The sequence below is a fragment of the Chaetodon auriga genome, chromosome 21 (genome assembly GCF_051107435.1).
Source record: "Chaetodon auriga isolate fChaAug3 chromosome 21, fChaAug3.hap1, whole genome shotgun sequence".
NCBI lineage: Eukaryota > Metazoa > Chordata > Actinopteri > Chaetodontiformes > Chaetodontidae > Chaetodon > Chaetodon auriga.
Genome location: NC_135094.1, coordinates 13,909,678 through 13,923,349, shown reverse-complemented (window position 1 = coordinate 13,923,349; position 13,672 = coordinate 13,909,678). Strand labels below are relative to the sequence as shown.

The following is a 13,672-nucleotide window of genomic DNA, read 5'->3' as shown; positions in this document are numbered from 1 at the left end:
CTTGGCACGTGGCCCAGGAGAGCCCCTGCCCGCCGGGCTGTCCGGTCCTCCATTTGCCTCTCCCTCGTCCAACAAGCTGTTTGTCTCGTCTGCTGCCAGCTTGACTTTCTGATCACTATCTTGAAAAAAGGATGCGATGTATCCCTCGCCCTTGCTTTATCTCTGTGGCTGATGCTCAGGATCTGCGCCCTTTGTCTCCGGCGGGCGTTGCTGCAGATACTCCTGGTCCGCTCTCCTCCTCTCAGGGCTGATGATGCCTCCTCTGATGAAAGTGCGTGTGTGTGTGTAATGCATGCAGACTTGTGCTCTGCCCTCCTGGCTGATATAAGCAGCTGGTGTGTATGTGTGTTATGTGGCACTCAGATGTTAGGTTTATTAGACTGTCAGGGGGCTGATGGACGGATGGTGGTGTTTGCACTGCCAGGTGTGTGTGTGGATTATCAGTCTGACCAGGCTGAAGTCAGTGTCGAGGAAGTGTGCGTCCAGGCTGCGAACTGAATGCTTTATGACTTATGATATTTAAATCTATAAATTTGCTTACTTAACAATAAGCCGACAGGTCAGTTCAGGTTCAGTGTGGACAACTGATTTACGGTTGTGTGTAATGAGATGATCCACTCCTCCTCTTGTTATTTATCTCCCTTGTGTGCCCTCTGTCTCATTTCTCTGACAGTTTAGGTGAACAGGACGTTGATATATGAGCCTTCGCAGTGCAGCGTCACATGTTCAGCTTTTGAAAAATGTGTTCTCGCTCCGTCTACCAGCGGGACACAAACAGGGGACACGTGTGTCGTCCTGCACAGCAGCGATCTTTTCCCACCAAAGCAGCACTCTGGACTCAGCATGTCACATTCCATGGGCAGCGACGATGAATCCTCTCACACAGATAGCAGCCTGATGTCAGCACTGTGCAGGGACACAGATGATGTGAAGGCCTGGGAATGTATAGAGCCAGAGGGAGGCTGACTGTATGTTCAGCAGGTTACGGTAGCACATGTTGGCCTTTCTGCTCATTAAAGTGGTTTTAAGATGATTTTTAAACATTAACAATTAAAATGTGCTTACTTGTCTATGAAAGGGGTGATGAACCCTTTGAGAGATGTCACCCGATTCTTCAGTTTCCGTCAGATTTATATCATCTTTTAGCTAACTGGCAATTTTTTTTTTACAAAAAATAACATTTAAATCAAAGGAGTTGTGTTGATTACCAAGAACACAAGTCGATGATTTGGCCTCAACGATCAGCCGGTGACCCTGCTTTCACAGCAGTGTGCCGCTGTGTGTCTGTAAACACAGTGAAGTCACACTCACATTGGCTCCTCAGGTGCCAGTGATGCAGCAGCAGTGGAGGTGGACGCCCACCGTGACCTCTGCTTTCCAAACAACAAGCTGCCTTTGAGCAAGGCATTTAGCCCCAGACTAGGAGGGTTTGTACCTGTGTGAAGGAGGTCATAGCTGGGGAGCACAAGAGAAAAGGTCAACCAGCTTTAGATGCTGTGTTTTTCTATGAAAACATTGCATGGCAGTGGAGTGGATATTTCCTGGCACAGCGCCGCAACCTGAATGTATCACAGGTCGTATCAACAAAGTTTCCATTCTGCTGTGTCGACGTGAAGGAGGATTTCTGTTCTGTGACTGCAGCACTGACCTCAGCTCAGGCCTCTCTGTCACAATGAGGTGCCACATGGGTACGGTCTTACTCTTATGTAAACACACACACACACACACACACAGCAGTGCATTTAATGAGCAAACACTTTAATTGTGTGGAGTTATTGAGGCATGAGGTCAGACAGGAGTTTTCTGCCAGCGAGGCACAATATGGTCCTGTTGGAGGGAGCGAACTGCTGATGTGCCTTCAAGTCACATTTCAGTGATTCTATACCTCTTTCTGCAACGTAAGCTCACATCAGAATATTTAAGTTAAACCTCTGGATTTGTTGGCTGCTGGATTTCTTTTCTCCGATGCTTTTTAGAGCAGAACACGTTCAGTTATTCTGGGATTCATCTGAGAGGGTCAGTAATGTTAAAGAACAGGCTTGCTCAGGATGTTCAGTGTCAGATAAGAACGAAGCTTGTCTTAAAATATAAAATCACAAACCTAAGTCTCTACAGAAGTCACCATTTATTAGACCTGAATGTGTTTAGAGTTTGGAGGAATAATTGAAGGTCATAAGCAATTCTACTGAGCAAAAAACATTTTATTAAAAGTTTCAGTTAAAATAATTAAAAAGATATAAATGCACACAGCTGATACAAACGGTATAAAAAGCTGAATTTAAAATGATTACAAAGGATAAAATGTCATATAGAACATAAAAACTGTAACAACTGCTGTATAGTAAACTACTCGGTCGACATGTTTAAAACTTCAACAGCAATCTGTGAAAGTATGTAATACTAATAAACTCGGTGGGTAAAAATATTTAAAAATACAAACACATGAACAAATTTGAACCAGATTAAAGTGGTTAGACATGTTGAAAATCTTTTAAAACACTGGATAAAAGCAAAGTAATGCAGTTCAATGCTCTGAGTAACTGAACAATTATATAAAAACCTTTAGCCTGTGTCATCTGTCATCAGTCACAGGATCAAATTCACGTTACAGTCAGCAATAGAAAAGTTACTATTGACTGAAAATCTACAGGACTATAGCGGCAGTGTGTGTGTGGGTGTGTGTTCAGGCAGTCATCCTGAGGGCTGCAGGCTGTATGGTGAAGTCACTGTAGGACGCAGTCTGTTGTACCGTCACCTGCCCAGCAGACAGCAGCTCTGAGGAAGAGAAGCATCACTGATTGATACCATCGCAGAGTTTCATCTCCATTTGAGGTCAAGTTCCAGCTCGTCAGTGCTTGTCAGTGAAGAACAGGAACATTGTGTGTTCAGTCTTAAGAGAGCAGCAGTGTTTGGTTTCCTCACCCAGCAGTGTGTAGAGTGTGCGAGCTGCAGTGGTGCGGTCTGCCTCTGGGGGCACCAGAGAGCCAAAGGTGACTTCTCCAAACCTGTGCAGGCTGGAGGAGACCCAGCTGGAAAAGACGAGCAGTGTGAGCAGGGCACGGTACGATTCAACTTGAAGACTGATATTAAGCCTGTTTTGACTTTTCATGTCAAAAACTTCTGAAACTGAACGTTCATTGAAATTTTTTCCTGAATTAAAGTGATGATGGCAAGAAGCTGGTGCATTACAAACCATTTCACGTCTACTAATACTGAGCGGCTGGTATGTGAGATTTACAAAGTCTGATTGTTTCAGTAGTTTCAGTGGCTGACGCTGGCGGAGGAGTCGAGTAGTGGCTCAGGTTCAGCCTTCAGGCTTACTGCTTGCTTTCTATTTTGAATTTCAAAGAAGATGTCAGACGGCCTTGGATGTGGAACAACCTGTGACGCTGGAGGCATCGCCATGAAACCCAATGAAAACTTTATATATGGTATGCTGTGGCTGCATCTTATATGCATTTACACAGGGTTGAAAGTCTCAGGCACTGATCTGAGTCAACATTAGAATTCGCCACCTAATTGATGCACAGTATATATTAGATATAAGTGACAGTGAACATCTCTGATAAGACAAACAGGCAGGTCACAAATATGCAAATGAGAGCTCAGTGTTGTGCAGAAGGGCAAGTCTGAATCTGCAACTTGTCAACACCTGAAGGGGATGAAGCAGCAGAAGAAGAAAACACGGCCATTAAGAGCACAGGATCACTAAAAACAACCACAGTCTACCTTTATTCAAATGGACTCTGTGTGCAGGGTGACAAAACACTCATCACCTCAGGAGGAGTCTAACAGTGCTGGAATCTGGAGCCTTGACATGGGCAGCAGCAGCAGCAGCAGCAGTGCAGTAAAATGAAACTTGAGGATTCATGATGGACAAAAACCTCAAAACCTCCAGCTTATTCTTCAATCAACTTTTTCACGTCCATATCCAGAGTGTGAAAAGTCACGGCCAGCCTTGGTGTGTGTCCTGAATGTGTGTGGTGTGTGTAGTACCTCAGCATGTCCCTGCTCTCTGCGTCGGTCTGAGCCTCGGGCATCTCGATGTTCTCCTCTGCTATAGGCTCCATTGTTAGCTGGGCCTCCTCTTGTGGAGACCTACACACACACACACACACAGTGATCCATTTCTTTATCCATCTTGCTGTCGGTCAGTCTATCTACCTGAAACTCACCATCTGCTGATGGGGGTGATCACATCGCTTACAGACTTGTCTTCTTTGGACATGTCCAGGAACACATCTAATGCAGCTGCTCACACACACACACACACACACACACACACACACACACACACACAGAAACACCATGAATGGCTGGCTGATCTATGTAAATCACGTGTTTATTGTGCTGCTGAAACATGAGGTGAATCTAACGTGTGAGAAAGGGAGGAAGGATTCTTACACGAGCCCTCTGTGGGCTGCAGTCCTGACTCACTGGATATCTGAGAGAGAGGCAGAGTCTCATGAAATAGAAACGAGCTTTATAATCTAATTTGTCTCACCACTGAACTGAACACGGAGTTGGCAGGCTACAGCTGCAGGCTAGCTGGCTAATGGATAACCTTTATTATTACAGGATGAATATTTTTCACATTTTAGCACGACTTGAAACTGGAGTCTGGTAACAATATTAATCACGTTCCCCGCATAGATGGTATTATTTGACTTTAGATCACGATATGGGACCAGGCAAAGAGCTGGGAGAAGGCGGCGCAGACCCACCTCCCTCATGCTTGAGTGTCTCCTCTTCCTCTCTGTCCTCAGTATTTCTCTATCCTGCTCTGACTCCCCTCTCGCCTCCTCCTCTTCCTCTTCCTCCTCCCCTCTCTGTTTCTCCCCATGTCCAGGCAGGGCAGTGAGAGAGGCACACTGTTTCCATAGTGACTGGAGGTCGGCATGGAGGAGGGCTGTGGAGGGTTCAAAGGCCAGGTTTCAGTCAGGATCTTTCTTCACCACAGCTGATGTTAAGAGTTTGATGAAAGCTAGTACAACTCACAGGCTGCTGTGAAGAGCTGTGATCAATACTAATCAAATGTTTCAGAGGCCCTTCAAGGTTGTTGCTGATAAGAAAACATGCACTAAGTTTGTGATGATTTATACTCGTGGGGCTCTAACAAGAGTTTGCAGACACCAGGCATGCGTCCTTGAGCACGATACTTTCTGTACTGTGCAGCAAGTTGGTCTGTTGTCTACGAGTTTTCAGTAGTAAAACTGGAGGCCACTGGGATCAATTTCACTCGCTTAAACATGGAATTGGTTTTCTACTCCACCGCTTGCCAGATACAGCTTGTAAAATATCAAATGATCCAAGGATAAAACTCTTAAGAAGTTTTTTTATAGTCTGTGTTATTACCCACAACTTTGAAATGATCATTGCTGCTGATTTAGGGTTTGCTTTCGTTGTCAGTAAATGAAAAGGTGTGGCTTCCTTGGCCATGACACTGAAACACTTGTGCATGAAGTTTTGTATCCTTAAGACAAGCTAAGAAATAAATGTAAATGATGAGTCAGTAGAGCCAGAGGTGAAGTACTTGACACTGACATCCACAGGGGGCGCTGAAGAGCTGAGCAGGGGCGGCACGCTTAGCCAAGAGGTCCAGCAACACCTCGGCCTGAGAGGAAGAACAAAATGTTAGCTTGATGCTTCAGTTTCAAATAGGATTTTTGGCTTTTAGGAAAGAATGGGTAAAAGCCAGTGACAGCCTCTCACTGGAGTAAGGAAGGAAGGAAGGAGGGAAGAAGGAAAGAGAGAAGGAAGAAAATAAAATCAATGAACACTCTCCCGGTTGGCTTAGAGGGCAGTATAATTAACAGACACCCTGGTGAATAGACACTTTGATGGTAGGACTTTGATTACAGAACGGCGAAGACTGAAAATTCAGTTGGTCAGCAAGACAGCCTTTGGTGTGATGCGTGTGACTGAGAGGGAGAGCTGTTTTTAATGTGCTGGCACAGAAAAGGCTTAAAAAACTCCAGAAAGCAGCGGAACCAGGGCACCAAAGTTCATGTACATATTGCACTTTAATTCAGTGAATCCACCTTAACATATAAACTGTGTGTCAGTGTGTTTCTGTACCAGGTTCAGCGTCTCAGTCAGCGGGTTTCCGATCTGCTCCTTCATTTCTCTGTCAGATATTTGGACCTCAGGGTCTGCAAACACCAGCTGACGCCTGCGACCTCCACCGGGCTTTCTGAGAGGAGCAACAACCACCTGATGGCGGAGTGAGGAGCGCACTGCTTTAATGTTTACAGTACTATAAAAAGGACTTCACACTCCACCGCGAACTGGAAATTATGAATCTATGTGCTGACACACCCGCGCTTTCCATGACTTGCTGCTCGTGAGTCACTTTGTGGAATGTAACTTTAAGCTGATCACAGCTGTCACTGGAAAATGCTTCGTCACTGTCGTCTCCATTAGACTTTGGACAGCAGGTAAATAAGAAGGTAGAGGGAAGTTTGGTTTTTGGTTCACAAAGGGTGCAAAAATAAACTTGGGTTTAATAGTCTGTTTCTTTCAATTAAGGCACTTTATAAAAAAAACCCAGAGATTTAATTAGTCAACTGAAGTCAGAGAGATGTGCCTCTGGTAATAACAGGGTGTCTCCAAACAAGCTCAGTGTCTCTTAGGTTCTTGTTGCGAGTGCAGCAATTAGTGGAATTAAGAATAATCGTACAAACTAATGAACAGACAGCATCACCTCCGCCTCACCTCATCATAGGGACTCTCTGTTGCTCCGTCGCCCTCTTTCCCAGATGCCCTGGAGGGTGGAGTTGGCATGGCAACCTGCAGTGGGGTCATCTCTTGGGCAACAGCTGCCAGAGGAACCTCCACAGGCTGACCCGACTCCTCGTCTAGCAGCCACATGCTGTCCCGCTCTGCTCCCAGCACTGTCTCCTTCAGTCTGGAAACAATAGAAAATACTTCACCTCCACCAAATACATCTGTGACGTCACAGTTTGTCTGAGCTAAATGTACAGACCTACTGATGACACGGTATTCAGCCTCTGCGGTATGTTTTAAGTCGGTGTTGAACCTACAGGATGTGACAGCTCTTTTGTTTGTTAACATGCTGTAACGTACAGAAAGCAGGCTGGTCGTATCACTGTGACGTTCACACAGCCCTGAAGGCGCTCTATGAGCCTCGGTTGTCAGTCAGGACTCACTGGTCAATGGAAGACATGGCTCCTTCCAGTTCCCCGCTCCTGTCCTCTGCCTGCCGCTCCTCCACTTCTGTTCAACACAGAGACAAATAGACAGACGTTAAAGTGAACACATACTCTGAGAAGCTTATTAACAATCACGTGGCTTCCATTAGTAAATAAACAAATTCTCTTGCTACCTTGACACATTTCTACTCTTCTCACTCTCACTGTTGTTTTAATGTATTGTCCGTCTTTGCTAAGAACAGTGGGCAGTTGTGTTCTTTCTTCATCTTTGTTGAAGCCAGGCTGGCTTTCCTAAACTGAAGACATGTTCCCTCTCTATTCTCCCCTGAAATGAAACGCTCTCCTGAAAATAAACCTTTTCTCTCTGGCAACAGCAAAAGCACCCACAGAGTCAGAATTGCTTTTTTCCCCAATTATAGTGACGGCACAAAGGATTTGACCCGGTTGACTGGCGCAGGCACATTTCAAGAGAGGAACTCACTGTGGGACTGAAAAACTACACTTCCTACATCCTTACATTTCCTACAAACCCGCAGTACGATATCAGACGACTAAAGCACAAAGCTTATCATACACAAGGACAAACGTTAAAGGAAAGAAGCACACACCACCCCGGAACTGGTCTGGCTGGTCCATCAGTAAGTCTAACTCCCTGGTTGTGGCTTCAGGGAGGTCATCTCCTTCAAAATACTGATACAGAAAGAGGATGACAATTAGAGGGAGACTGAAGTCAGAAGAGGGCAAAATTAAAGAATAAAGAGTTGATAAGAAACAACCAGAAGCAATGAGGTTTGCTCTGTTTGGTGTCCACGGTGATGAATAATTTAAGGAAAGCGATCCAAAACACAGCAGTAAAACACAGCAACAACACAAACAGAAGGAGTAAAAAAAGAAATGACTAAATGTTTGCATGCGAAGCAAAAATAACCAAGGGCCAGAAGAGCGGGGGCGGAGGACAACAGAAATGTGAGCCACACATCTCTGTAAACAAACTGTGAGTGCAGGATGATGTAATTAAGTCGGATCTTATCAAGGCAAAATGGACTTCATCAGCTGATGGTGCTTTAGGAGGAGCATTATCAGTCCCTAAGTGACAGAATGAGGAGGTGCTGCTGGACTCAGGCTTACTGTAGTGAAACATGGCTGCGCTTTATGACTGACATAATATGGCTTTGCCTTCTTTTAAGCACTGTGGACACTGAGAAGTGACTTCAGGGCAGTCAGTTAGGCATCAGGTATTTTACGTGCACATTCCCCAACACCATTAACTTCACTGCACTGTACACACCACTGAGCAAATGAATGACATTTTAAAATATCTGCTCTTTTTTTTCAAGGATGAAAACCACACACCTCCCACAAAACTTTAGTTTAGAGTTAAAAAAACCCCCCAGAAATGTCCCAAATGGACTGGACAAAGACTCTGCACTGGCTTTAATGCTGCTTCCTCATCACATATTGTGCTGCAAAGTGTGACAGGAAAGACCAACAAGCGAGCAGCTAAATTGTGATAAAAGCCTTCACTAAGGCTGTCGGGGGCACACAGTCCACATCCCAGCTCAATGATTCACCAGGACACCGACCGTGCCTAAAAATGATGACTGTGCCTGGACTCTGACAGAGTTTACCTCAGCAGTGGGGATGAGCAACTGCTCCTTCTCTGTCAGGGTGATGGCAGCTGGAGGTGACCTGAAACCTGGTTTAACAAAGCAGGGGAGATTAGGAGGCAAGCATGTTTGTGGCACAAGGAGGATGTGATATGAGCTGAGATTCATCTGTGTTTGTGGCACTTGAATGAGCTTTGGGAAGAAAAACTGCCAGGGCAATGAAAAATCTTTCATTTCAGTTCTAAACATGTTACACAGTAAGCTGTGTTCATGTGAGGCCTCTTTAAAAGGATGTCTCACAGAGGCAAGCAAGAGGAGGGAAATGGATTTTGGGATCATAAACACAAAAACAAACCATGAACTTCAAAGTTTCTTGGAGCCTTTGAAATGGGACAACCTTGCTAACCCATTATGACATGTTTGCTCTTGAGATGTGGACCAAAAAAGGCAGCTGTCCCTGAAATGGGACACAGGTAGTCTTTCAAATGTTAAAATATCAATCTCACCCTCTTCGTCAAGTGTGGTGTGGGGACTGGGCACCAGGGAGTGCTGTGAACCTGCCTCTTCGATCACCAGCACAGGCTTGAAATACACGATACAAATATTATGTAACACGACAGAAGACTGAAACAGATTTACATTTCATTTCCATTTCCTTTCCTCGGATGACTGAACTGAACCCCACAAAAAAACTACATTTTCATGAGTAAAGTGTGTTTAATCAAGAGCCTGAAGACCAGACTGATTCAGAAATAATGTGTTTTCTTTTTTTGGTTTGGTTTCATGTGGACCTGTGGTCAACTGTATACTGTATACTTCACTCAGAAAGCCACAATCTAGTTTTGGGATTCTTTAAATTCCAATAAAATATTTTTACATTATTGTCTCCATGTTATGTCGTCCGACATGTTTGCTCTGTTCTTGATCTACGTCACACGTTGTATTTCCACAGGGAGACACTACAAGGAGGACAAGGTCCAACTGTGCCTGCCAGATTTACAGCACGCAGACTGAGCAAGAGTTACCGACTGGTTTACTCCATCTGAGAATACTCATGGACTGTATGGAGGGACAGCGCTCATATGCTATGTTAGAATGGGAGTGACCTGCACTTGCATACGTACAGCCGCAAAACAATATTCACTTGCATATGTTCGACAGTGATGATAAAAAGCTGGGATACTTAAAAACTAGGAATTCATGAGGTTTATCAAAAAATCCACCATGTGGGAAAAGCAAAGTATGCACAGTATGTGCAAAGCCTACATACTGTCTGTTTCCATAAGACAGGTGGGGCATATACTGTATGTGGGCGTGTGTTAGCTCTATCTGCGGTTAGAAACACTCTTGTAGTCACTTGTAGCAGCTAAGCATTTGTGCTGAATGTGGATAAATAAACCTACTTATTGTTATGTAATTTCAATCTTTGGTCAATGTATTGCTGTATTGAATGTCAAAAGCTAAAGCATTTCTGAAAGTGAAGAGTTTAAGTCACAAATGGTTTTGACATAAGTTCTCATTCATTACCTGTTTCCTCTGGAAATTACAGTTTATCTGAGATATCTATAGTTATAGATGTATTATATTATGGGTGCGGGTTACACATCTTGTATACTTAATGCTGAGTGTTCGGTCATGGCAAATACAACTACTATTATAACAGTAGTATTTAACACTTGAGTGTCTACTGCTGCTCCATTCATCCAGCCTGCTCATGTTTACTCAGTGGATATTTGAGTGCAGGCTGCCTGGGGATGGTGACTGTGTACAGATAAAGCTGATGTTAGCTGAGTTTTGTTGTTTGACACTACAGACAGACATTAGATTACAATCCTGTGTAGATTTCTCAGCATGCTCACAGCAGCACAGACAGTGCACAGCTGGTGCATGTATTGTTAATGTACCTGCTGTGTGCTATAGGGGCTGGGCAGTTGGCATGATTCCATGAGACCAAAGAAAGGGTCCTGAGCTCCCTCAGTCTCTGCCATCATGCACAGGTTGTCAGGCACATCCAAGGCCAACCTGCCAGATGAATACAGAGCCAGACACAAAATGTTCCGATCCAAAATATTAAAGCATCACGCGCATGTTCAGTGTTGTATTGGATAATGCAATGTTGTCTGTGTAGATGGATTTATAAAATAGAATATTAGTGGAGTAAGATTAATGTGCATTATCTTCAGAGTACCGAGTGTGTAAAGATGTATTTCATCTGCAGAAATAAGAGCTCATACATTAATGTTGTTCCATAACAAGGCTTATTAAAAATTTATGAAGGGCTTCACATGAAAGTAGCTCAATTTGTCCATCACTCACTCAATAAAACACTCTATCTCCTCCTCACAGTCTTCACTCTCACAGACAATCTCCTTCATAAATATTCCACTGGATGTTTTTGAGCTCAGACTTCCTCCAACACATACAACCTCTGCACAGTTCAGCTTAACATCTGAGGCGCCCCAGGATACAAAACACTCTTCCACTGCGCATGATCAAATTGCGTGTGCGTGTGTGTGTGCAGACCTGTCACACTCAGCCATGTCAATATGTATGCATCTTTTACAGCGCAGCAAGCGGTCAATGGTCTGTTGAACCTCCTCTGGAAAACAAAGGAGTGAAAAGCTTTCACACACCACTCTTAGCAGTGCAGTTATTTCCTGTAGAAACAGGAGCAGAGATGTCACATTTAAGTCAAGGTCGATAAAATCTGACGTGACAAATGAAATGAACGTGACCATATGACCACTGTACCACCTCTCTACGTAAGAAGAGAAGGCAATGAAGGGAACAAAGCATCATAGTAATTACATGGTGTTTTCACTGTGGGTCTTATCGTACCATATTTTGAAACCAAAAAGACAAATTCCACCACGTCATGCTTACGAAACACAGCATAAACATTATGTGCTCTCAATGGTATGCGACCGCTTTGGGATTCTAATCTATTCTACTGGTAGATGAAATAAATGCCATTGCTAAATCCAAGAGCCACTGCAGACGACAGACAGTCGTTGCTTTCTTGGCTTCTCCTTCTGCTTATCACCCTGCATTGTATTTCACCGTTTTCATCAACTATGACGACAGCATGATTGTGAATCTGTCAGATGCAATATCGGTGTCAGGGTGTAATTTAAGACCAGATGAATAGAGACTGTTGAGCTGTGTTTGATGATAATGCATTCATCAGCACTATATTGGCTTCTATATCAGACTTGCAGGGTGATTGGATGTGTGATGTTTTACACCAAAACCACATTCCTGAGATCACCGCATTCTGCAACTGACAGAGATTTACTTATTTGCTGTGTTTTGCATTTGAACAAACTGCATTTTCACATTTCACCTGAGCTTACCTTGGCTGCCCAACAGAAAATAATGTTTCTCGTTGAACTGAAAATCCTACTGACTGACTGCATTTTCTGCAAATCCTGTGTAAGCAGCTGGAAAATTATTCCTTTGTTTTAATACAATGAACACCCAGATTTCTGGTATATGCTATAAAATGAGACTGCTGTCACACTAACTGAACATACAGCATGTGAAAGTCTCTATTTTGTATCTTCTCCCCTCATTTTATTCCCCTTTTCTTCCCTCATGTCCAACAGGATGTTACAGTATTGTGTGTGGACAATGTAGCTTGAAGGAGAGGTATGACTGATGGTAATTTTCTGTTCCTGCTTGTGCTTATTCCATTTTGTCTTTTCCCTTACCGAGCAGGAAGCCACACTGCCTGTGGTAGACTACAACCACTCCATACTGCAGCTGGGACGACAAGTAGAGAGAGAAGAGGGGCTTTGGTAGGTTGGGTTGAGGTGGAGGAACCTGAGCTGTCACATAGTCCATAATGTCCACACTGTATGTTAAACATTTAAGGAAATGAATTATAAACATGTACATTATACTTCGTCTTCATCAAGTCACACAGGTTACCTAAAAACGTACAAAATTCAAATAGGCCATCACACTAAGGTACTAAATAAGGTAGTAATACTAAAATATTTTAGATGGTAATGCAAGAGATCAAATGTCTATATCACCTCTTTATCTTGTCTATTAGCTTCAAACTCTTGCAGCTGAGCTCACTTTACATCATGCTAACATTACACTAACATTACAGACTGCTTGAGAGCAAGCTGCTGAAGATGCGTAAGGTTACCAGCACAATAATAAAATTAAAAATGTTCTAACATTATATTAAGTAATATCAGGTTGGCTGAGCTATATGGGTAGCTGATGGTCACAAAAACTACTAAAAAATACAAATACAAAAATTAACCACATCTTTTATCAAGTTTAAAATTATCTGGCTTTAATCAAACTCATCAGTCTTGCTAACAATGAAACCAGACAGATAAGATAGCTATTCACCTGTGGATTATTCTTACCATGTTAGCTTGACGTTGACTTTGAGAAGCTCTCTGCGAGTGACCCTGATACCTCTGGTAGCTGCCAACCTGCATAACAAAACACTATTTTATTCAAATTTAGAGATTAAAATTAGCTATTGGGCGAATCTGTCCTGTAACTAAAGACTTCTTGGTGTACCATTTGTAGGTTAGCAAAGTTTACACTGAGGCTTGCTAGCTTTGCAAATTAGGTCCGAGCTAGTGAGCTAGCTTTTTTACACTCACCAAACTGTGGAAAAACATCCAGTATGGCGGCGGAGGACGTTTGGATAGTAAAACATTTTTACTGTGTCTCTAGAAAACTGGCAAATAGTCTGAGGGAAAAGCTCAATGCTTGGGAACTTATGTGGCTAATGGTAAACTGTAAGACGCGCCAAGGCTTCCCGCATCGAAACACACTGCACCAATCAGGTTGCGAGATTCATTCCATTAGAAAATCAACACTCGTGATGCATTCATGTACCATGAAAAAGTTAGAAGCTGTATG

General features: G+C 43.4%; 1 protein-coding gene across 1 annotated transcript; it reads right to left on the bottom strand.

Moving 5' to 3' along the window:
* Positions 1–2,683: 2,683 nt before the first annotated feature.
* On the bottom strand, positions 2,684–13,466 carry rec8b (REC8 meiotic recombination protein b). The gene is made up of 18 exons (XM_076721549.1): positions 13,411–13,466; positions 13,165–13,233; positions 12,490–12,632; positions 11,303–11,378; positions 10,684–10,801; positions 9,286–9,361; positions 8,801–8,868; positions 7,781–7,862; positions 7,170–7,236; positions 6,715–6,907; positions 6,079–6,213; positions 5,545–5,614; positions 4,725–4,909; positions 4,405–4,444; positions 4,176–4,251; positions 3,997–4,098; positions 2,923–3,029; positions 2,684–2,775 (listed from the first exon to the last, which is right to left on the bottom strand). Exons 1-18 carry the CDS (start codon positions 13,464–13,466, stop codon positions 2,684–2,686), a joined length of 1,755 nt encoding a protein of 584 aa, XP_076577664.1.
* Positions 13,467–13,672: the final 206 nt, after the last annotated feature.

Coding starts and splice junctions, on each gene's coding strand:
- rec8b (XM_076721549.1), bottom strand. CDS start 13,466: ATGTTTTACTATCCAAACGTCCTCCGCCGCCATACTGGATGTTTTTCC. Junction 6,908..7,169: donor GCCATGTCTTCCATTGACCA/GTGAGTCCTGAC, acceptor TATTGTTTCCAG/ACTGAAGGAGACAGTGCTGG. Junction 2,776..2,922: donor CACACTCTACACACTGCTGG/GTGAGGAAACCA, acceptor TCTCTTCCTCAG/AGCTGCTGTCTGCTGGGCAG.